The sequence below is a fragment of the Caretta caretta genome, chromosome 3 (assembly GCF_965140235.1).
Source record: "Caretta caretta isolate rCarCar2 chromosome 3, rCarCar1.hap1, whole genome shotgun sequence".
NCBI classification, from domain to species: Eukaryota; Metazoa; Chordata; order Testudines; family Cheloniidae; genus Caretta; species Caretta caretta.
The window spans coordinates 91,776,325-91,798,770 of NC_134208.1; the positions used below are offsets into that span (position 1 = coordinate 91,776,325).

Genomic DNA, 22,446 nt, shown 5'->3' on the forward strand with positions numbered 1-22,446 from the left:
TCACAGGGCCTAATAACATCAGCCACACTATCAGAGGCTCGTTCACCTGCACATCCACCAATGTGATATATGCCATCATGCCAATGTGATATATGCCACCAATGTGATATATGCCAGCAATGCCCCTCTGCCATGTACATTGGTCAAACTGGACAGTCTCTACGTAAAAGAATAAATGGACACAAATCAGATGTCAAGAATTATAACATTCATAAACCAGTCGGAGAACACTTCAATCTCTCTGGTCACGCGATTACAGACATGAAAGTTGCGATATTACAACAGAAAAACTTCAAAACCAGACTCCAGCGAGAGACTGTTGAATTGGAATTCATTTGCAAATTGGATACAATTAACTTAGGCTTGAATAGAGACTGGGAGTGGCTAAGTTATTATGCAAGGTAACCTATTTCCCCTTGTTTTTTCCTAACCCCCCTCACCCCCCCAGACGTTCTTGTTAAACCCTGGATTTGTGCTGGAAATGGCCCACCTTGATTATCATACACATTGTAAGGAGAGTGATCACTTTAGATAAGCTATTACCAGCAGAAGAGTGGGGTGGGGGGGAGAGAAAACCTTTTGTAGTGGTAAACACCCATTTTTTTCATGGTTTGTGTGTGTGTAAGAAGATCTTCTGTACTTTCCACAGTATGCATCCGATGAAGTGAGCTGTAGCTCACGAAAGCTTATGCTCAAATAAATTGGTTAGTCTCTAAGTATTCAAGTACTTAGTGCCACAAGTACTCCTTTTCTTTTTGCGAATACAGACTAACACGGCTGTTACTCTGAAACCATGAGCTACAGACGTCTCTAGGCCCAGTTCAGCACTGGTAGAGCAGTTTTCAGTTTCCACGGTGCCATTTACCTTTTGCCTGAAGTTGTGCTCAGTGGCATCTCTGGGAAGATTCACAGAGCGAGGTAATGTAGGTTCACGATGATTGGCTAGCATTTTGTGAGAACTGGTTCTGTTCTATAAAGTTTTTATACTGATGTCATAACCACAGAAGCTGATTGCCTCACAATCATGCATTAAGTGACATGCTAACATCTGTCATGTATCAATCATTCTCTTTCCCTCTTTCCGAGGAAGAATTGTGTGCACCGTGCAGTGTTTTATTTTGGTAGAAATTTGTTTTTAAGGCTTTTTTGTTCTTGTTTTTAAATGTACCCACTGCTGTGTATTCACATCAGCAAAGGCAAGGTTAAAAAAGTATGTCTTGCACTTGGAATGGAAGAAGATGAGGTTTATGATGGTCTTCATTCCCAGGTCTGCTCACAGCCTATGAAAGAACTGTCTTTTCGAAGTCATTTGGCTTTGTCCCTGGCCTCACAGAGGTGATGTGAGAGAGTGGCAGCTAAAAAATGCTGCACAGTTGAGAGGGTTTCCTGTTAAATGCAGCTTGATGCAAGAAAGGATACTGTGATAGGATGTCCACCCCACACAGGTTTGGAAGAGGTTAAGGTGGCCAGGCAGGCCAATTAACTCCACAGACACCTGGAGGAGCCAGGGAACAGGGAATGAAGTGATTGTGAGCAGGCCCACCTTGTGCAGGAACAGGCTAAGCCTATAAAGCCAAGTAGCTGGAAACTGATGGGGGTAGCTGGGAAAGGGCAGTCTCTCACTGGGAAGAGAGAGAAGGTTTGGAGCTGGTATTCCCAGAGAGAGAAGGGGAACCCGAGTGGTAGGAAGCAGTCCAGGGAAGGAGCAGTGACGGCAGAGGGAGGAAACCCTGAACTGCTGAGCTGAAGATTCCTGGACTGGAACATGGAGAATAGGGTGGGCCTGGGTTCCCCGAGGGCATGGAATAACTAAGGCAGTGAATGGGAAGACTACCTAGGACTGCTGATGGACTGTACTCCAGAGGGCTAAGTCATGAAGGGCCCTGGAGCAGAGGCGGGCAAACTATGGCCCGCGGGCCACATCTGGACCATGGGATCGTCCAACCCAGCCCCCGAGCTCCTGGCTGGGGAGGCTAGCGCCTCCCTCCCCCCGCTGTTCCCCCTTCCCCCGCAGCCTCCTGCCGGGCGGTGCGGCTGCCAGACATGCTGCTCTGAGCATCATGGTAAGGGGGTTGGGGGGTTGGATAAGGGGCAGAAGGTCCCGGGAGGGGGCAGTCAGGGAACAGGGGAGGGGGGAGGTTGGATAGGTGTGGGAGTGCCGGGGGCAGGGCAGTCAGGGCGCAGGGGTGTGGATAGGGGGCGGGGCAGACAGGGAGCGGGGGGGCGGGGTTGGATAGGGGGTGGGGTCTCGGGGGGCAGTCAGGGGGCAGGAAGTGGGAGGAGGCCAGGCGGTTTGGGGAGGCACAGCTTTCCTACCCAGACCTCCATACAGTTTTGGAACCCCAGTGTGGCCCTCAGGCCAAAAAGTTTGCCCACCCCTGTCCTGGAGCGAGAGGAGCTGCAGACCAGAATTGGACTGACAGCATGCAAATTGCGGATGGGGGCGTCTGTCTCAAGAACCAATACCCAGAGTGACCAGGAGGAGGAACCAGACCAGTGGGGAGTGGTGCACCCCAGGACAGGTATGTACAGCATTTTATATACTGTGCCAATCCAGGTCTCACTCACAGCAGCCTAACCCCATAGGGACATTGTAATTTAGGGCCATATTTTGACAATCCTTATACCTTATGCAGGTGCACAGGAGCTGTGTATATGTGGGAGGTAATGTACCAGCTTCCCCTTCTGCCCCTCAAGTAAGGGCCTATCTGGAGTGCAGGGACTCCAGAGATGGCAGGGACCGTTCCTTCTTGATGCACACATCATTCCCCTTGCACCAGTCTTCAAAGCGGGCCTGCTATGCAAAAGGTAGCATGCCACTCCCCATGAAAACATGGAACAGCAGGCACACTCCCTCCATCTGACAAGATGGCTGGTGTGACTCTGTCTAAGGGGCATGCTAGAGACCATAGGGAAGAATCTGTTCTGAGTATGCCAGTTTTAATTAATATGGCGAACAGTAAAGGACAGCTAGAGTTATGAAAGAGACAAGTGGTTTAAAGACTTCAAGGAGCAGAGAATCCTCCAGCAAGTGACCCGTGCCCCATGCAACAGAGGAAGGCGAAAAATCTCCAGGGCCTCTTCCAATCTGCCCTGGAGGAAAATTCCTTCCTGACCCCAAATATGGTGATCAGCTAAACCCTGAGCATATGGGCAAGATTCACCAGCCAGATACCACAGAGAATTCTTTCCTGGGTAACTCAGATCCCACCCCATCTAACATCCCATCACAGACCATTGGGCCTATTTACCATGAATATTTAAAGATCAATTAATTGCCAAAATCATGTTATCCCATCATATCATCTCCTCCATAAACTTACCAAGTTTAATCGTAAAGCCAGATAGGTCTTTTGCCCCCACTGCTTCCCTGGGAAGGCTATTCCAAAACTTCACTCCTCTGATGGTTAGAAACCTTTGTGTAATTTCAAGTCTAAACTTCCCAATGAGCAGTTTATATCCATTTGTTCTTGTGTCCACATTGGTACTGAGCTTAAATAATTCCTCTCCCTCTCTGGTATTTATCCCTCTGATATATTTATAGAGAGTAATCATATCTCCCCTCAACCTTCTTTTAGTTAGGTTAAACAAGCCAAGCTCCTGGAGTCTCCTTTCAGAAGACAGGTTTTCCATTCCTCGGATCATCCTAGTAGCCCTTCTCTGTACCTGTTCCAGTTTGAATTCATCCTTCTTAAACATGGGAGACCAGAACTGCACACAGTATTCCAGGTGAGGTCTCACCAGTACCTTGTATAATGGTACTAAAACCTCCTTATCTCTACTGAAAATACTTCGCCTGATGCATCCCAAGACCACATTAGCTTTTTTCATGGCAATATCATATTGGCAGCTCATAGTCATCCTATGATCAACCAATACTCCAAGGTCCTTCTCCTCCTCTGTTACTTCTAATTGATGTGTCTCCAGCTTGTAACTAAAATTCTTCTTATTAATCCCGAAATGCATAATCTTACACTTCTCACTATTAAATTTCATCCTATTACTATTACTCCAGTTTACAAGGTCATCCAAATCTTCCTGTATGATATCCCGGTCTCTCTCTAAATTGGCAATACCTCCCAGCTTTGTATCATCCGCAAACTTTATTAGCACACTCCCACTTTTTGTGCCAAGGTCAGTAATAAAAAGATTAAATAAGATTGGTCCCAAAACTGATCCCTGAGGAACTCCACTGGTAACCTCCCTCCAGCTTGACAGTTCACCTTTCAGTAGGACCCGCTGTAGTCTCCCTGTTAACCATTTCCTTATCCACCTTTCAATTTTCATATTGATCCCCATCTTTTCCAATTTAACTAATAATTCCCCATGTGGCATGGAATCAAACGCCTTACTGAAATCTAGGTAAATTAGATCCACTGTGTTTCCTTTGTCTAAAAAATCTGTTACTTTCTCAAAGAAGGAGAGCAGGTTGGTTTGGCACGATCTACCTTTTGTAAAACCATGTTGTATTTTGTCCCATTTACCATTAACCTCAATGTCCTTAACTACTTTCTCCTTCAAAATTTTTTCCAAGACCTTGCATACTACAGATGTCAAACTAACAGGCCTGTAGTTACCCAGATCATTTTTTTTCACTTTCTTAAAAATAGGAACTATGTTAGCAATTCTCCAATCATACAGTACAACCCCTGAGTTTACAGATTCGTTAAAAATTATTGCTAATTGGCTGGCAATTTCGTGTGCCAATTCCTTTAATATTCTTGGATGAAGATTATCTGGGCCCCCCGATTTAGTCCTATTAAGCTGTTCGAGTTTCGCTTCTACTTCAGATATGGTAATATCTACCTCCATATCCTCATTCTCATTCCTGAAGTCTTTAAACCACGATTTGAGGACTTCAGTAGCTCACACATAGGTGAGTGGTTTTTCGCAGGAGTGGGTGGGTGAGATTCTGTGGCCTGCGTTGTGCAGGAGGTCAGACTAGATGATCATAATGGTCCCTTCTGACCTTAATATCTATGAAATGCTGGGAAATGCTGATTTTACACTTCATTTGCACCTCCTCATCTCTTTAGCTTAAATAAAGATCTCACCGGAAAATCTCACATTCGTAGCTAATATTCTACATGGCACAAAGGGCACTGCACATTATTTTCAGAGTGGAATTCATCAGGATGTGAGCAATCTTGGATTGTCTCCAGTGACCAGTATTAATAAACAGGCCTGTTTAAGATAAAAATTCTTTCTGACTCTCTCCCAAAATGTTAGGAGGACAGAATGGACAGTAACGTCGCTTTCTCACGTTCAAAACATACCAGTCTCCTCGAGGCTGGCTAATTAAAGCTTTTACATATATCCATGTATGCACACAGAGCATGCACACCACCCCGTAACTGAGGGTGATATCTATGTAATAAATTGCATTCATCATGCACCTTTAACCAGCTCACCTGCTTTCTCACCCCTAATCTAAATCCTGAGGGAGATTGTCCTAACATTACTAATAGCCTCAAAGAGCTGGGGGGATGGGTATTTTATTCTTTTAAATCAGCCTCCCAGAGAAATATTTCCGTCTTCGCTTTCAAATTTATGCTCCGAGTCTCTTCATGGGAATATTTAGTTCTACACCAGTGTCAGGTTTAAGGTCCAGTACCTTAGAGAACTTCAAAACTTAGGAATAGGAGCTTTATCCATCGGACAGGGATATTACCAATTTTATAACAGATCAAATGGCAACTGGAATGTCACAAGTTACTGAGAAATAGATGCATTATATTATTATTTATTGTTGTATTGGGATAGCACACAAAAGCCCGTTAAGATCAGGATATACATGATAGAATAATGTGGCCTCATTACTCAGGAATGCTAAAGCCATGAGTGAATTATGCAGGTAATTTTGAAAGGAGGGCCAATAATCTTTATATAATGTATCGCCTCCCTGTTTCAGAGAAACTGTTACAGAGATTTTTTTAAATGGATACAATATTTCATATCCCTTTGCTGGTAAAGCTGGGTTCTCTTGGGACGATGAGTCCAAATGCACAGAGCACTGAAAGGGAGGAAAACGGTAAGCAATACATTTTAGAAAGTTCTAAAAATGGTGTAAAGTAAGTTTTTCATACCCAAAAGTATCATGTCTCTCAAGTCCAGTATCTCAAGATCTCCAAGTACCAAATCCTAAAGCTCTGATCACTGGTAAGGAATGGCAGTGGAGAAGGTCCTCATTTGTAATGAAATAAAGCTCCGGTTTCTTCATGAGCTACCTTAAACCTGCCATTGGTTCAAACTGAACACTGCTCATACCTGGTCCTCTGGAGAATTTAATTTTGGCATGGAGAAAGGAATACCACATTTGGAAGTTAGGAGGAAACATTTATCTGGAACGTTATTTTTGTACATGGCTGCTTTTTAGAGCCGCCTAGAAATTTGAGTGTTAGAATAAGGCCCAAGGGAAATGGTTAGTGGTGAGAGTGCAGGTGAGGCAGTCAAAGGTATACACAACAACTGTTTATCACACGGCTTTGCTATTTATCTCATGGCTATAACTACCACAGGGAATATATAGAAGGTGGAAAGGGAGAAAGATACACAGAGTTGTCTGCTCAGAAAAAGGGCTGGTTCCTCCACAACATTGTGGGAGTTCTGTAGTTTTCTAAAAAAGAGTGCAGACATCAGTGGAAGGGTGAGAAGTGCTGTTTCACATTGGTTTTGTGCTAAAAAAAAACTAGAGCTTTAAAAAAAGATACAGCATACTTCAAATCTCATACCAAGTTTAAACCTACTATGTAGCCTATGAAAATGTGGAGAAAGACTTTTTAATATCTTCATGTCCATTGTATTGATCTAAGTTGTAGCCACTTGTGGAAAGGTTGAGCTTACATGATTTTTTTTTTTTGTTAAATGACAAAATCACCATGAAGGTTTACTAGTCAAGGTACAAAACCTTCACACTCATCTCTTACGAAAAATGATCCAGGATAAGGAAAAAGCCAATTATATTTTACTCAGTTGCTCTCCAAAAATGCATTATTCTGACTCTGTGGGTGAGTACAATTTTATAACATGCTCCCAGTGGGCCATAAATATATTGGTCTTGATCTAATGCATGGAATTCCCATTTACATCACAGACTGTTGCACATTCATATCTAAAGGAGTATATGCCTCTGAACAGGCCATTCATGACTTCACTACCCTCCCTTTCCCAAATCGCTGCAAAAATTATTATTTCAAAATGCCGTTTCTATGCACACAGTAATACTGTAGACCTTGACAAAATACTCAAATCAAGAGAGCTACAATTAAGCACTGAATAATGGATACTGGCAGTAACATGCACATGATCCAATCACACACAGTATGATGTCAACAAATCAAGACAAAATAATTTCACAAAAGGAAAGAAAATGGATCTAATTCAGCCGTCTAAATGAAAGCTCTAAACACAATTCAGCTAGGGGTATGAAACCAATGATTTAGCAGCTGTTCTAAGAATCTAAACGTTATTATACCCTGAGGAATGAAAGCTAGTCGCTAAAATTCTAACCTTTACATTTACCTTTCCTTAAAAATAAGCTGTTTGGAAGAGAACACTGCAGTCATTGCCGAGTGCAGTGGTATTTTCAGTAGCTTATGTCATATGTTCAAATATTTGGCATTTATACAACCGTTACACATCGTTCCGGCCAGACAAACAGTGCCAGTACTGCCTAACTTTGTACTGCAAATGCTTAGATGTAACGAGAACAGGAGGACTTGTGGCACCTTACAGACTAACCCATTTATTTGAGCATGAGCTTCCGTGAGCTGCAGCTCACTTCATCGGATGCATTGGTTGTAATGGTTGGTCAAATTCAGAACCACTCCAAATATTATAAAACAAGGTTACAATTTTAACATTTTTAATATACAGAGCAAAACAGACGCTTGCAGAATTCAAATGCGACACTGGCATTTACCAAATTAATAGAAGAACTCGCTGCTCCCTCTAGTGTTAAAAATAAGATGTCACATGTCAAAACAAAATCCTTGAGAAATAACACAATAAAGTGAAAACAATCCAGGTTGGGCTATGTTTTCAAGCTACTTTGTACGGTGTCTAGTAGAGCATTCAGCTTGTAAACATTACAATAACAGCAGCACATCTGCTCTTAAGGCAAATCCTAATTCAGGGCTCGATCATTCCTCATGAACCTGTGTGTGGAGGGGAAAGACCATGTACATCTCTCTCACTGGTTGTGTGCGCGCGCAGTCATAGCCTCTCATGCATTTTACTCAGAAGAGGAGATGGATCTGGACCAGTTTTTACTCTGTCTTCATGGCTGAATAAAAACTGATCTCAGTCTCTGAGGCATTAAGATATGCAATTTTTAGAAGTACCTTTTCAATACTCCAAATGAAAATAATTGCCTTTTATCTACTTATTGATACTATTGTGTTCATATGTGCTCAGCTTTCAAGTTGATCTACAGAATGGGACTCCAATTGATTTTGAACCAGTCACTTAGTAAATCTGCTGCTCAACGTGGTAAAAAGAAAAGGAGTACTTGTGGCACCTTAGAGACGAACCAATTTATTTGAGCGTAAGCTTTTGTGAGCTACAACTCAATTCATCGGATGCTACTCTGAAACCTGTCAACATGGTAAGTGGAATAAAAAGTGAACCAATTTTTCTATTACAAATGGAACCAGGTGGGTTGGTTTTTTTTTTTTTTTTTAATTCTACTCAAATCTTTGGCTTTCCACTGACAGGAAACTACCAAAATGCACTTTTGTGCATACTAAGCACTATTCACTGAAATACTTTTAAGACAACTTGAAACTGGTTTGATTTCAGCTATCCAGCTTTTACTATATTTCAAATGCTTAAGACACAGAAAAGGATGTTTGTCCAGTTTTCTGATCCAGAGTGCTTGTTTTTTGCTTCTTCTCAGGTGGAAGGAGGTGGCAGGGTTCCCCCCCCCCTTTTTTTTTTTTAACAGTAAAGTAACATTGAATTATCCAAAGCGATTTTAAATCTAAAACATCCATTGTCTGCACATCATTAGACCAGAGTGCACATGCTGTAGATTTGGGTGGGAGGTGCAAAGGTGATTTATATCTCTCCCAATTCTAGACAACTGTTGCAGGCTCAGTCCCTAGCACATGTCAGAACAATGTAAGTGCAACATTTAAAAACAACTTACTCTGTTACTAATGTCCCCAGCACTGAAACAGAAGCCAGAGATTGGTGTAGGATAGATATGTCCCAGCCATGCTCCTTTTTATCTGACTATGTCCTGTACTGGGCAGCAGGGAACAGGTGGGATGGATGAGAGCACTGGGGAAGAAAATCCAGCCCATTATGTGGAAGGCCAGCACTATAGCATTGCTCTGATTTCCAGATAGATGAGGAAAGAGGTGTTTTAGAAAAAGCATTTATATTAAACTAGTGTTCTGGTGTTTGTTACCAACTGGATTTTACATTAGCTCAATGTCAACCACGGTTTAAAAGAGAGACCCCAACAACCTCACAGGCCTCCATAAAACACATACAAAGTTGTCTCCCCCAAGCATCTACAATCAAAACTACAGGAAACAAAATGAGTTTTTCCTCCTTTTCCCTAAGCACAGAGTCTGCAATTTAAGAATCAAATTGAACTGTGGGCAATTTGGCAATAGAACACCAGTGCTAACAATGACTGGTTTTGTTTTTTAATATCCAGTGTAAACACACCCTTCCAAAAATGAGTTAAAAGTACGGTCCTGCAGGCAGAATAATATAGGGCTGAGTCAGGAGATGTAGGTTCTATTCCTAACTCTACCCTTGGTTCCCCATGTCCCTCTTTGCCTTAGTTTCCTCACTGGCAAAACCTGGATAATGCCTACCACAAGCAAAACCAGAATAATGCCTACCTGTGCAAATGCTTTGAAATCTGTAGATGAAAGATATTATTAGAGATAAATATTATGAACCAAAGGCACCACACAGGATTTCACATAGAGTGCAAAACACCAATTATGATCAATAGTGCCATATTTCTGCACTATGAAACAGGAACCTAACCTTGTTTTCTACATTAAAAGAGCCAACAGTGTTATGTACTGTTTTTGGTTAGTTTTGTAACTGTCAAAACTTGTAAAAACTGTTAAAAGAAAGCCGGTTTTAATTCTCAACTTTAAACGTCACAAAAATATAAGTGTTAGATTATTTAAAAATATCTCAAATCATTGGCTTTAAAAATAATGATTTACAAATTGTTTTAAAGCAAGCACTTTCCAAAATGAAGGATTGCTACTCAAGAGGAAATCCTTCCTGCATAGTGCTATTAAGCTGCATGATGGTAATTCACTACATGCTTAACACTAGTGCTGAATATCTACTTAAAGCAAATGAATGTGAGGTCACTAAGGTTTTGTTGTGCACCTTTAATAGCTTCCATTATGCATTCTACCACATTTAGTTGAATAAGAAGTAATCAGCGTAACAGACTTTTCTGAGAGATGCACAAGGACCTGTATTTCCTGTTATCACTGCAAACAGAACATGTAGGAAGAGAACTAAATTAAACACAGCTACAGAGGGAAAAGGGCTGAGAATTACAGTAGTCAGACTTTTTGCCATTCAAAATGCCAGGTAAAAATGCTTTTTTTGCCAGGTAAAAATACTTGATGGCCATCCCAAGAAAAAAAAACAACAAAATCAGATAGTTAGAATTCAAAAAGTCATTTTAGTCGAACAGAAGTTCATGATCAGTTGTAATCATGAAACGTTTAACAGAAGGGGAATGAAGAAACGTAGAAACATGAAAACCATGTTAGCTGCCATCCTCTAAAATCTAAACACATAAGGTGAGATGCCAGCTAAAATGGCCTCAGTGGAGTAAACCCCTAATCTGGCTGGGAAAAAATCCTCTGTCACTGGAACTGAGAGACAGCTATAGACTGTGCTCCATAGACACCCTCACAAGCGCTGAGGTAGAGGGTGGCACTGGAAGGAGGAGCAGCATGTCAGGTGAGGGGCTGTAGCACATAGCACTGCAGAAATGGAGCTGAACATAGAGCGAACTGGAGAGACAGCCATAATTTAGACGGACCCTGCTCCCCTCCCCCAGGCTTATGTAAATTATGCCCAGGGCCTCTCCAGCCACTGGAATAGCCCCAAATCAGGAAGATGCCAGGGTGGCTTAAAGCCACCTTAGCCCACCCCTTCCCCTGGCTGAGAGTTCTGTGCTGTGCCTCTTGGAGGTGCGACACAGAAGCCGCTCCAGGAACGATACTACATGCTGTAATCTAAACTATCATACTCTGTGAACGAGGATAGTGGCTCAAAGAAAATGGTACATACTATTTTCTCTTTGTAGCAGTCAAAGACTAAAATGAGTCAGCCCACTTGAACAGATTACGTATGGGACATAATTCTATTGGGTTCAAAAAGTTGTGTCCAGCTGAGCTACACAAATGCATTAGAAGAAAAGAGTCATTGGCATTAAATAACAGAGCAGTAAAATATTCCATAACAAACATCCATCGTTCCTGTAGTTGGCCAATCTCTATCTTATATAATTATCTATGTTCTGTACACCAATTGTTAATGAGAGGTTTCAAACACTTCACAATTAGTATAGCTTACACACCTTTACCAGCTCCCCAGAGGCAAGAGTCCATTATTAGAGATGGACAAAAACCAAAAACCCAGTATCCAAATGCTCTTTGACATTCAGATCCACACTTCATGACTCAAGCTCACATCTGTTCCTTTAACATGAGCTTCATTAAACTTAGATTTTTCCCTAAAAGCACATTTTGTCTTTCAAAGCTTCATTCAGCCAAACACCAAAAACTTCAGAAACTGCTACAAACCTAGAAGGTAACATTCAACTGCAGATTGCGGCACACCAACGCAAAGAGGAACCAGACACTGTCAAAACAACAGATGCAAAATCTGTAGACATTTCTCCACGGCTACAATGATCAACAACCCCCACAACACACCTTTCAAGATTCATGGGCCCTACACATGCATATCACAACATGTGGTGTACCTCCTCCCATGCACTAAATGCCCCATTAGCAACTACATGAGTGAAACCAGACAATCACTATGCTTTTGAATAAACTGTCTCAGAAAAATCATAAAAGTTATAAAACGTCCATATCACCTGTGGGTGAACACCTTGGGTTTTAGCCCACGAAAGCTTATGCCCAAATAAATTGGTTAGTCTCTAAGGTGCCACAAGTACTCCTCGTCGTTTTTGCTGATACAGACTAACACAGCTACCCCTCTGAAACCTTTCACAAAGTGATCACTCTGCATCTGAACTATCAGTCCTCATCCTCAAAGGAAACCTGCACAACACTTTCAAATGATGAGCCTGGTAGCTTAAACTCATAACTTTCCTAGATACTAAAAATCATGGTCTGAATAGACACACTGGATTTATGGCTTATTACAAATCTGTAACCCACTAACACCACCCTAGTGCTTTTCCCCCCTCTCCTTTTCTCTCTATGACTAGAGAGGTGTTAACAGGCCACTTCACTTTGAATGGTCCCTTCAAATGTGTTAACTATTTACGCTAAACAATCTTTCAAACCTGGTATTTAGCAGGTTTCAGAGTAACAGCCGCGCTAGTCTGTATCCACAAAAAGAACAGGAGTACTTGTGGCACCTTAGAGACTAACCAATTTATTTGAGCATAAGCTTTCGTGAGCTATAGCTCACTTCATTGAATGCATGCAGTGGAAAATAGTCTCTAAGGTGCCACAGAGTAGGAAGATTTTATATACACAGAGAACATGAAACAATGGGTGTTATCAGACACGCCATAACGAGAGTGATCAATTAAGGTGAGCTATTACCAGCAGGAGAGAAAAAAAACCTTTTGTAATGATAATCAAGATGGGCCATTTCCAGCAGTTGACACGTTCTTGTCAACTGCTGGAAATGGCCCATCTTGATTATCATTACAAAAGGTTTTTTTTCTCTCCTGCTGGTAATAGCTCACCTTAATTGATCACTCTCGTTATGGCGTGTCTGATAACACCCATTGTTTCATGTTCTCTGTGTATATAAAATCTTCCTACTATATTTTCCACTGCATGCAGTGGGCTGTAGCCCACGAAAGCTTAATGTTCAAATAAATTTGTTAGTCTCTAAGGTGCCACAAGTACTCCTGTTCTTCTTGTATTTAGCAGTGACACTTTGAATTAGCCCATGTCTACACTACAAAATTATGTCAACCCAGCTGACGCTGACATACAACCAACGCAGTTATTCAATCGCTTGTGTGTATGCACACTTGGCTTCTTGTGTCAGCAGCGCATGTCCTCACCAGGAGCACTTGTATCGACTGTAATGTCAGTGTCGGGCATTGTGGGACAGCTCCTGAAAGCCCACCAACAGTCAATGTAAACAATACGGTGTCAACACTGACACTGCATTGACCTAATTACATCAACTATGACTCTACGCTATTTGGAGAAGTGGTGTTATTAAATCAGTATAGAGAGGCACTTATGTCAGCAGGAACCAAATTTAAGTGAAGACACTTTCACAGCTAGATCAACACAAGGTAGCTTACACCAATTTAACCGCGTAGTGTAGACCAGGCCTTAGTCTCTCACACCTGAAGAGCTCTGTGTAAGCTCAAAAGCTTGTCTCTCCCAACAGAAGTTGGTCCAATAAAATATATTACCTCACCCACCCTGTCTTGATCATGGTCCTCTTCTGATTGTTTCATACCACTGATTATAAAGGAAGTGTTTATCTAGACATTTATTCTGGATTTATCATTCTCTGAGTAACACATAGGAATGTTTGAATGCACTTTTACCATTTGCATAACTCTATGGTGCCAATTTCTCAAATCTTTAAGAGCTTGGTTTGACTATATCATTGAACAACTGTAGCATTCACCCCCCCTTTAACTCTTCATAGGGAAAAATCTCAAGAATGGGTTACAAATAACCAATTTTTGTCCTCCAAGTCATTTTCAAGGAATTGTTCAGGCTGAAAAAAGGAAAATTAAGGTTTTACAGACAGCTTCTTAAAGATCTGTTTTTTATAATCTTAGGGGCAACAGTCCTAGACAATGATCTCATTCGCCTTTCTCTCAACCAATGTCAATGAAAAGACAGACAAATTACACTATGTCCCTGATCCTGCAAAGGCATGCACGTGCACACAACTGCACACACTGACTAGTCCCGTTTGTACATGAGTCTTTGCACGACTGAGTCCTAAAAACCTTCTTTGAACCAGGTCTTTTTGAAAGTCAACATCTATAGTACTTTCTATGTTAATAATCTGGTCTATTACTTAACACAGCAATTGAAGACAAAGGATTACTCACCGATCGATCACAATTTCTTTCTGTCTTAGCAACCCTTCTTTGATTTTCATAAGGGATTCCCAATTACTGAAATCCTGATAGCCTGTACCTGTGTAACCTTGACGAGACGATCCAGTCAGAACCTGCATTTTAAAAAATGATATAGATTAGTTCAAAGAACAGAAATTGTAAGAATTTTTTCCGTGTTCTATGAGTTTCAAGTGTAAAGTTCTTTCTGAAACATAAAACATTCTTGTATTTAATTTTGCAGTTTTACTTAAAGGAAAACTGAGCAAAGAATTAAGCATACAGTAAAGTTAACTTTTTTTAAAAAAGCAAAGAAACTTTGATCCAAAAGATCCCATTTTCAAACTCATCTTAGATTACTCTGAAAGTATTGTTAAGGCAATATCCTCTGAAACTAGAGCTGGAGGAAAAAAGGCCATTAAGAGGTCAAATATTGTGGTTAAGGGAAATACTGTTGAAAATTTGATACACATTTTTATGCACTTGCTGCAGTTTTTTTGAGCAGAATCAAAAGATTTCCTGATGGCATTAGAGCAGTGGTTCTCAACCTTTCCAGACTACTGTAACCCCTTATCTTGCATACCCCAAGTTTCACTTCACTTAAACTGCTTGCTTACAAAATGAGACATAAAAATACAAAAAAGTGTCATAGCACACTATTAAGGAAAAATTGCTTCCTTTCTCATTTTTACCATATAATTATAAAATAAATTGATTGCAATATAAATATTGTATTTACATTTCAGTGTGATAATTGAGCCTGTTTTTCATTTGTGAGCCTTGTCTGAAGCCCGAGCCCCAGGAAGCGGGGCTGAAGCATATAACTTACCTTTGCAAGGCTCCCTGTGGCGTGGGGCCCTGGGCAATTGCCCTGCTTGCCATCTCTTAATGCTGGCCCTGCACTCGGGAGCCCCCTAAACCTATCCCGTGATCCCCCTGGGGGTTGGAACCCACAGGTTGAGAAAAACTGATCTAGATGAGTTGAGTACCCCAGAAGACCTCTGTGTACCTCTGGTTGAGAGCCACTGTATTAGAGCACTTGGCACTAGATTCACAAAGGTACTTAGGTGCCGGACTCCAACATTTTAGGCACCACTAACACTCACAAAATCACTGATCAGCTGCCACCTAACCCTGTAGGCACCCAACATTCCCTCTGGTGTACATGCACAAAAAGCTGCACAAGTCCTGATGCCCAGCTTAAGCCCTGGTGAGATCCTCAAACTAGGCATTTCCCCACCTATCTCCCCAGCAGAGCCAATCCCAGACATGCTCTGAGCATACCTAACCTGCACAGAAGATAGCTGGGGGTGAGCAGTTTGGGAATTTCTCTGGCTGTGGGGATGTGCACGTTGGCAATGTTGAGGGCAGGTAGGAGTCGGTGTTGCGGTGTACCCAATAGCTCCAGTGGTTAGGGTATGCTCCTATGGGAGAGGTGGGAGACCAAGGTTTGAATTTGCATACTGCCTGATTTGAAGCAGGGATTTGAACCCAGGTCTCCCGCATGCAGTGCCCCAGGCTATTGAGTATTCTGGGGTCTCTCTCTCTCTCCTGATGAAGCTGTATAATTTGTATAAATAGTTAAATATTCACTGAAACAGAGACTTGAACCTTACTCTCCCATATCCCAGGAAATGCCCTAACTGCCAGACTATAGAGTCAGTCTCTCACTTTCTCTCTCTCTCTGGCCCAGTGAATATTTATATAGAGGAACAACTCCAACAGGAGAGAGACCGTGTTCCAGAATGCCCAATAGGCTGGTGGTTAGGGCACTTGGCTGGAATGTGGGAGACCTGGGGTGAAATCCCTGCTCCAAATCAGACAGAGTAGGGGTTTGAAAACAGTTTTTCCCCATACCAGGGGAGTGCCTAGCCACTGGGCTATTGGCTACAACAGGGAGAGAAAGTATCTCTCTCTCCCCACCTCTCAAAAAAGGGCTGAACTGGCTTAAGTATCTAACTCCAGGAGAGGGTTCATGGCTGGGAATCCAGAGTGGAGACGGGTGCCTCCTTCTGGCCTGTTAGTCAGGTACCAGATCAAAGGGAGTTAGGTGCCCAAGGGTGCTCGACCAATTTGTATAGTGGGGGTGCTGAGAGCAATTGAACCAAACTGTAAAAACTCTGTACACAACGGAAACCACTTCAAGCCAGGGGGTGCTTCCACATACCCCCGGCAGCCCTAGTTCCAGCACCTATGTAGGTGCCTAAGTACCTTTGTGGATCTGGGCCTTAAGTCCTGCTCCTTTCCTCTGCATTTCACTCTGCTATCTTCGGAGGCTCCCCATTCAACTTGCTGGCTTCTGTGGATCCCTTTCTTAGGCGTCTAACTCTCCTCATAAAACATATGGGAGCCTGGGTGCCTGCCTAGGAGTTAAGTGTTTCAAGGCCTAAATCCCCTTTGTGAATCTAGCCCTTGGCATCTTGAGATCTTCAAATATCATTTTATCATCCTTCACCCAACCACTAGATTTCACCTCCAATGAATTACATGAAAAAATTATGTAATCCCCATGAATATATGTACCTTTAAAATATATATAAATTGGGTTTAAATTCAGCACACAGAGGCCTGGATTGCCCTCCTATCAGTCCTAGTGCGTGGCTGAGAGGGGTGCCCATGAGGACCTGTGACAAAGATTAGCAAATTTTAGTATTTAATTTGATGATTTAACTAGTTGATTTGGTATTGATTTGAAAGTTGCATTGTTTTCTTTTTAGTTTGATTTATTATTAGTAATATTCATTTTGGTGATGTGTTTTCTTGATTTTATTTTCAAGTGGCTTAATAAAATTTTTAAAAAGGTACTGAGACACATTTCTTTTGATAAATTGCAAAAGTCAAGAATCTTTGAGGCCCTGGGTGGATATTGGCCTTTCAATCTAAGTCAGACCAGCTCCCTCTCATTAGTCTTTGCTTCTCACAAGATCCTAAAATCACTGTCCCATCGTCCCCTCCAACAATTTTTTTCCGAGTCTGGTGCAGGGGATGTTATGCCCAATGCAAAAACACTAACAGAATCTGTTTTGCATGGCCAAAAAAAGCATGCCTTACAAAACTTAGTTGTACCAATGACAAGAGGCTGGATTGCATAATAAAAATCAGTAAAAGGTGGCCATATTTGGTGGCATATAGCATTTCCTTTGCTGGTTCTCCCATTACAGAGCTGCCTGCCTCTCTACCCCAGCTACTGGACCTTTTAGGCTACAATCAGACAGAGAGAGGAAACAATCTTGAATCTTACCAGATCAGATTCCCTATTTTAGCACCTTTCCCTGCCTCTCAGAGCCAGGGATTCTCTGCCTTCCTAAGAAAACTCATTAGTTTGATATCTTGATTCAGTGTCCCATGCATTGCATAGCTATGAAATTGTCAACGCTGAGATCACAACTCTTGCTGTATGATACAGCAGCCTATTTCATTAATGACAGTGCGTCCACTAGTGGAATAAATCGTTGGAACAAAAAATATAGTTGCAGTCAGCAAGGTCTTTTGCTTGAGGGACAAGGTTTATAAAAAGAAAGCAAAAATAAGTTAATATAAGCGGAAAAGAAGTGTTAACAGATTCTCCAAAGTTTGAGGTTCAACCCAGTCACATGACATGGGTGTGGAGCACAGGTGCCAGCTTCCTCTGGGCCCCCGAGGTGCTCAACCCGCAGCTCTGCCCCCACCATACCCCCCCCCAAGTCCCCACCCACACCCCACCTCTTCCCCCCCACACCCCACCTCTTCCCGGCCAGTTCCACCCCCTCCCCTGAACGTGCCCCATCCCCACTTTTCTTCCTTCCTCCCAGAGCCTCCTGCATGCCGCAAAACTGTTCATCATGGCGGGCAGGAAGCGCTGAAAGGGAGTGGGAGGAGTTGATCAGCAGGGCCACCAGCGGGCAGGAGGTGCTGGCGGGGGCGAGGGAACTGGCTGCCAGTGGGTGCTAAGCATCTGCACATTTTTTTCCATGAATGCTCCAGCCCTGGAGCACCCACAGAGTCGACTCCTATGGTATGGAGTCTAGCCTTCCCAAAGGCATTCTCTCTCTCCTGTCTCCAAAACAGCCAGTCTACAGATGTTCCCTTGAGTGTCTGAGTAAAAGGAAGGGAAGTTGAATGGAGGCAACTTCCTGTCTGCATATTCTGTCACAGGATGGCAGGGTCTGGCATCATCAAAAGAGTTAAGGGCTTGTCTGCATGGGGAATTATTCTGAAATAGATATTCCAGATTAACTCCTTGTGTGGGTGCTCTTATTTTGGAATAAAATAACCTGAAGTTTATCTGGAATAGCTATGCAATTTTCATTTGTACCCTACCTTAATCCGAATTAACTTCTGGGTGTAGATGAGCCCTGCTAGTTCGAATCTGGCCCCATAAGCAATAGGCATGACACAGAATTTGTGAAGATCTACTGTGAAGATCTACACTTTGAGATCTACTGATGAAAAATGCTACGTAAGAGCTAGGTATAATGATTATTATTTAAATTGTTGGGCATATCTTCCAAAGGAGACATAAAACAAAAAGACTCTGAGCAACTGCAGTCAGAGATCTTAAAACACTGTTTACAAGGGAATGGGTATGCTGACCAGATTCCAACAAGGGCAATTTTACATAAAGTTCCTCTTGTACTTTCAACTAGCAAAACTATTCTTCAGTTTCTCTCCTAAAATATTTTGCATAATGAAATGACAATATATAAATTAAGACTGTAAATGAATATAAATGTCATATCATTGCTTGAACAAGGCAAGTTCTGGCTCTTATACTGACCAATGAGAATGAACATGTTGGCCAAATTTAGACAGCCTTATGCCCAACTCAATGGCATTTCAGTTTGTCTGTCTGTCTGTCTGTCATGAGGTAACTTTTGAATGCCACATCCAATCTAGTCCGAAATTTCAGGGAATGTTCTAGGCACCAATGACCAGCACCCTATTGATCCCAGGAGAAATCAAAAACCTGAAAAGGGTGAAATGGGGGCACATGAATTTTCTGCCAGGTCTTTAGCACACCAAGCCTCAAGCACATCTCCAATTGTCTATAGATCAAAGAAGAGGTTGATGGCACCCATTACACTTTATAGCACAACAATACTCCCGTCTCATATTTTTATTCCTTTCCCAGAGAGAGAAAAGGTGTCTGGTGGAGGCGGGAGAGGGAATGGAGGCATACATGGAGGCATACATGGAGAACTCCTGGTGGGTGAGGGATGTTGGGGGACCCCGGCATGGGGATGAAGGAGTTAAGGTTTAATGAAGGATTACATAGAGTCTCTGCCATGGGGGGCAGGGAAGATGGAAGATTCTACTATGGGAGGAAACAGGCACACAGAGCCCTCTGGCATAGAGGGGAATGGAAGGTATGGGGAAAAGCAAGGATGGAGGGGCACACAGAGATGCTACTATGGGGGAGGGATAGGGACCCTGGTATGGGAGAGTTGCAGGGAGTCCCTGAAAAGAGATGTTGGCACAGTGAGCTTGGGGGAGAGGAATGGAGAAATGCAAGGAGCACCTGGTGTGCGCAGTGAGCTAAGATTACACAAGCTACAAAGCGTGCAACTCCCTAGTCTTTAGAAAAGCACCTGGGGCGGGGGGGGGGGGGAGGCAGAGATTAAAGTAAGTAATTTAAATCCTGCCCCTTTTATTTGAAAATCATATGGAAGCTTCCATATATTTTTCTATCTGAATATTTCAAAACAAGTCCACTACATAAATCCACTGCAAAAATAGCTTTAAAAAATAATGTCGTAATGTACAAACAAAAAGCAACACAAAATCTACTTCATACAATAAAACGACCATGTGCAGCGTCTGTCAGTGACCTGTCAATGCCACTTGAAAACAAGACAGAATACACACTGGAAAGTTAAACATATAATGACTAATGATTTGCCAAATAGTTGCTATATAATGGGGGATGTGTCAATATATGTACATACAGTACCAAAGGTCTATTTACGTGACTTTCACAAATACATTTTTTGCTATTGGAACATATCCATTCTCATAGATGTGCACAATGTTTAGAGAGCATCATAATTTTCTATGAAACCTGTCAAACCTAGGTGTTTTTACTGGTCATTCCAAACTGACAAATTATTTTTCCATTTCTTGTATCCTTTTTGTTCTGTGCTATAAATACTTTAATAGGGCCCAGAATAACAAAGGTTCACTTCACTCATTTAGAGCACATGGTGTTGAATACTCTCAACAGCTTTCTAAATAGTTTGAATTGTGCCATGATAGAAACACAGGTGGTCCAATTACATTTGAGAACTTTTTGTCCTTTCAAGCCCTCAAACCATGTAATGAGAATACAGTTTGTTTTTAACAGCATATCCAGTAAAGCCAACAACACGTTCCCACTTCAAACACCGTCACCCTCCACTGCAACGAGAAAAGATGCCCGTCTGAAACACCCAGCATTCTTTTCCAACTGCCCCTAGAAAACATGACTATTTTTGCTAGCTGGCACCTCTTCCAAGCATATCTAACTCAGATTGAAAACATCTGTTCAGTTAAAACAGTATCCTTTGCACACGGACATCCAAAGCCCCACTAGCTTGTTTCTGAACAAGGACTTGGCCTTGACTTTCAGGACCTGGCAATCCTTCAAGTCACAGCTGAGACACAGCTAGTTGCTGAAAAAAAAAAAATCTTTGCTGTACTGGTTTATATGCAAAATATTTATTGCTCGGACACAAATTACTGACCGATACCATCATGCTTTCTAACAGTGGGAAAAGAATTTCTCTCTAGACTCCCAAGATATTAACATTCAGATAATTTAACCAAGCAGTATTTGGGTCCAGTTTTCAATGACAATATTAAGATCTCCTCCTCAACCATGCTCATGCTTTTTGCCTCAGAAAGCACTGAGTAGCTCAGCACATATAATTAGAGGGGGCCAAAATGCTGAGGGCCTATGCTGAAAAAAAAAGTTAATGATTTTTCATATAATCTTCCCTGAAAGTTGTATTTTAATAAGTTATTAAAATATATTAAGTTCTACTTTACAACAGTAAAGTTTCCAGCTGCCCACTACTGTTTCGCACAACCAGCAAGAAGCCAAAATTATATTGTTTAAGCGAATGACACTTCTGACCAGTTGCTTGCAGTCCAAACAGCTGTTTCAAAACCCCACACTTTTTATGAACTGTACATAGCCCCTCTGTAACAATGTAATTTACAGACATCATCATGTAAGGGCATGATACCCCCCTCTGCAGAGGGGCCAAGGTGATGGAACCGGTGCAGCTCTGCCGCACAAGAGTAGCAGGATTTTTCTTTTTCTTCTTTTTTTTTTGGGGAGGGGGAGGGAGGAAAGGAGGAGGTGGTGTAGGAGTTAGGAGGAGGAGCAAACCATAAACCTGTGTGGCATGCACCTCAACTCCACAACAGTTCCCATATCAACCTAAAAGGGTTAGAGTGGGGGGGGGGGGAGGAGGGAAGTAAGGCTGGAAGCTCTATTCCTGCAGAGAGACACTTCTGTTCTCTCCTCCTCTGGGCAGGGTAAGGTTAGGGCTTTGGTAGTGGATTTGGTTTAGCTCCGTGGCTGCTCCATAGTCTGAAGCAAAAAGCGTGCGGGGATTTCTTTAACACCATTCCGCCTGTCACCTGCCCATACCTCTTCTCAGCCATGGGAGGGATAGCACGGTGGTTTGAGCATTGGCCTGCCAAACTCAGGGTTGTGAGTTCAATCCTTGAGGGGGCCACTTAGGGATCTGGGGCAAAAAACTGGGGATAGCTCCTCCTTTGAGCAGGGAGTTGGACTAGATGACCTCCTGAGGTCCCTTCCGACCCTGATATTCTATGATCGATCCATTTACTCAGGCTAAGTGTATAGGAGTGGAATAGCTCTTTAATACAACACCACTGTAATGTAGAGAACTACTATACCTATTTTGCTGATGGGTAAAATGAAGCCCAGAGAAGTTCAGAGACTTACACCCAAAGTCACACAGAAGTCAGTGGCCGAACGAGGAGCAGAATGCAATAATCCTGACTTGCAGTGTTTGAATTCTAACCAACTACTATTTCACTGAACCTAGCGTCTTTGCTATACAAGGATAAAATGTGCCGCCAATTAGCAACATATCATTTGTTAAATTCGTAACAGGAAAGACTAGGGGTACGTCTACACTGCAATCTGAGGCGTG

General features: G+C 42.3%; 1 protein-coding gene across 3 annotated transcripts in view; it reads right to left on the reverse strand.

Moving 5' to 3' along the window:
• Positions 1–22,446, reverse strand: part of CEP85L (centrosomal protein 85L) — a 274,922-nt gene that overhangs the window by 56,015 nt on the left and 196,461 nt on the right. For all 3 annotated transcript variants that reach the window (XM_048844693.2, XM_075126660.1, XM_048844692.2), the window contains exon 4: positions 14,297–14,418. In XM_048844693.2, the coding sequence (XP_048700650.2) occupies positions 14,297–14,418 (122 nt within the window). The remainder of the gene's footprint in view (positions 1–14,296; positions 14,419–22,446) is intronic.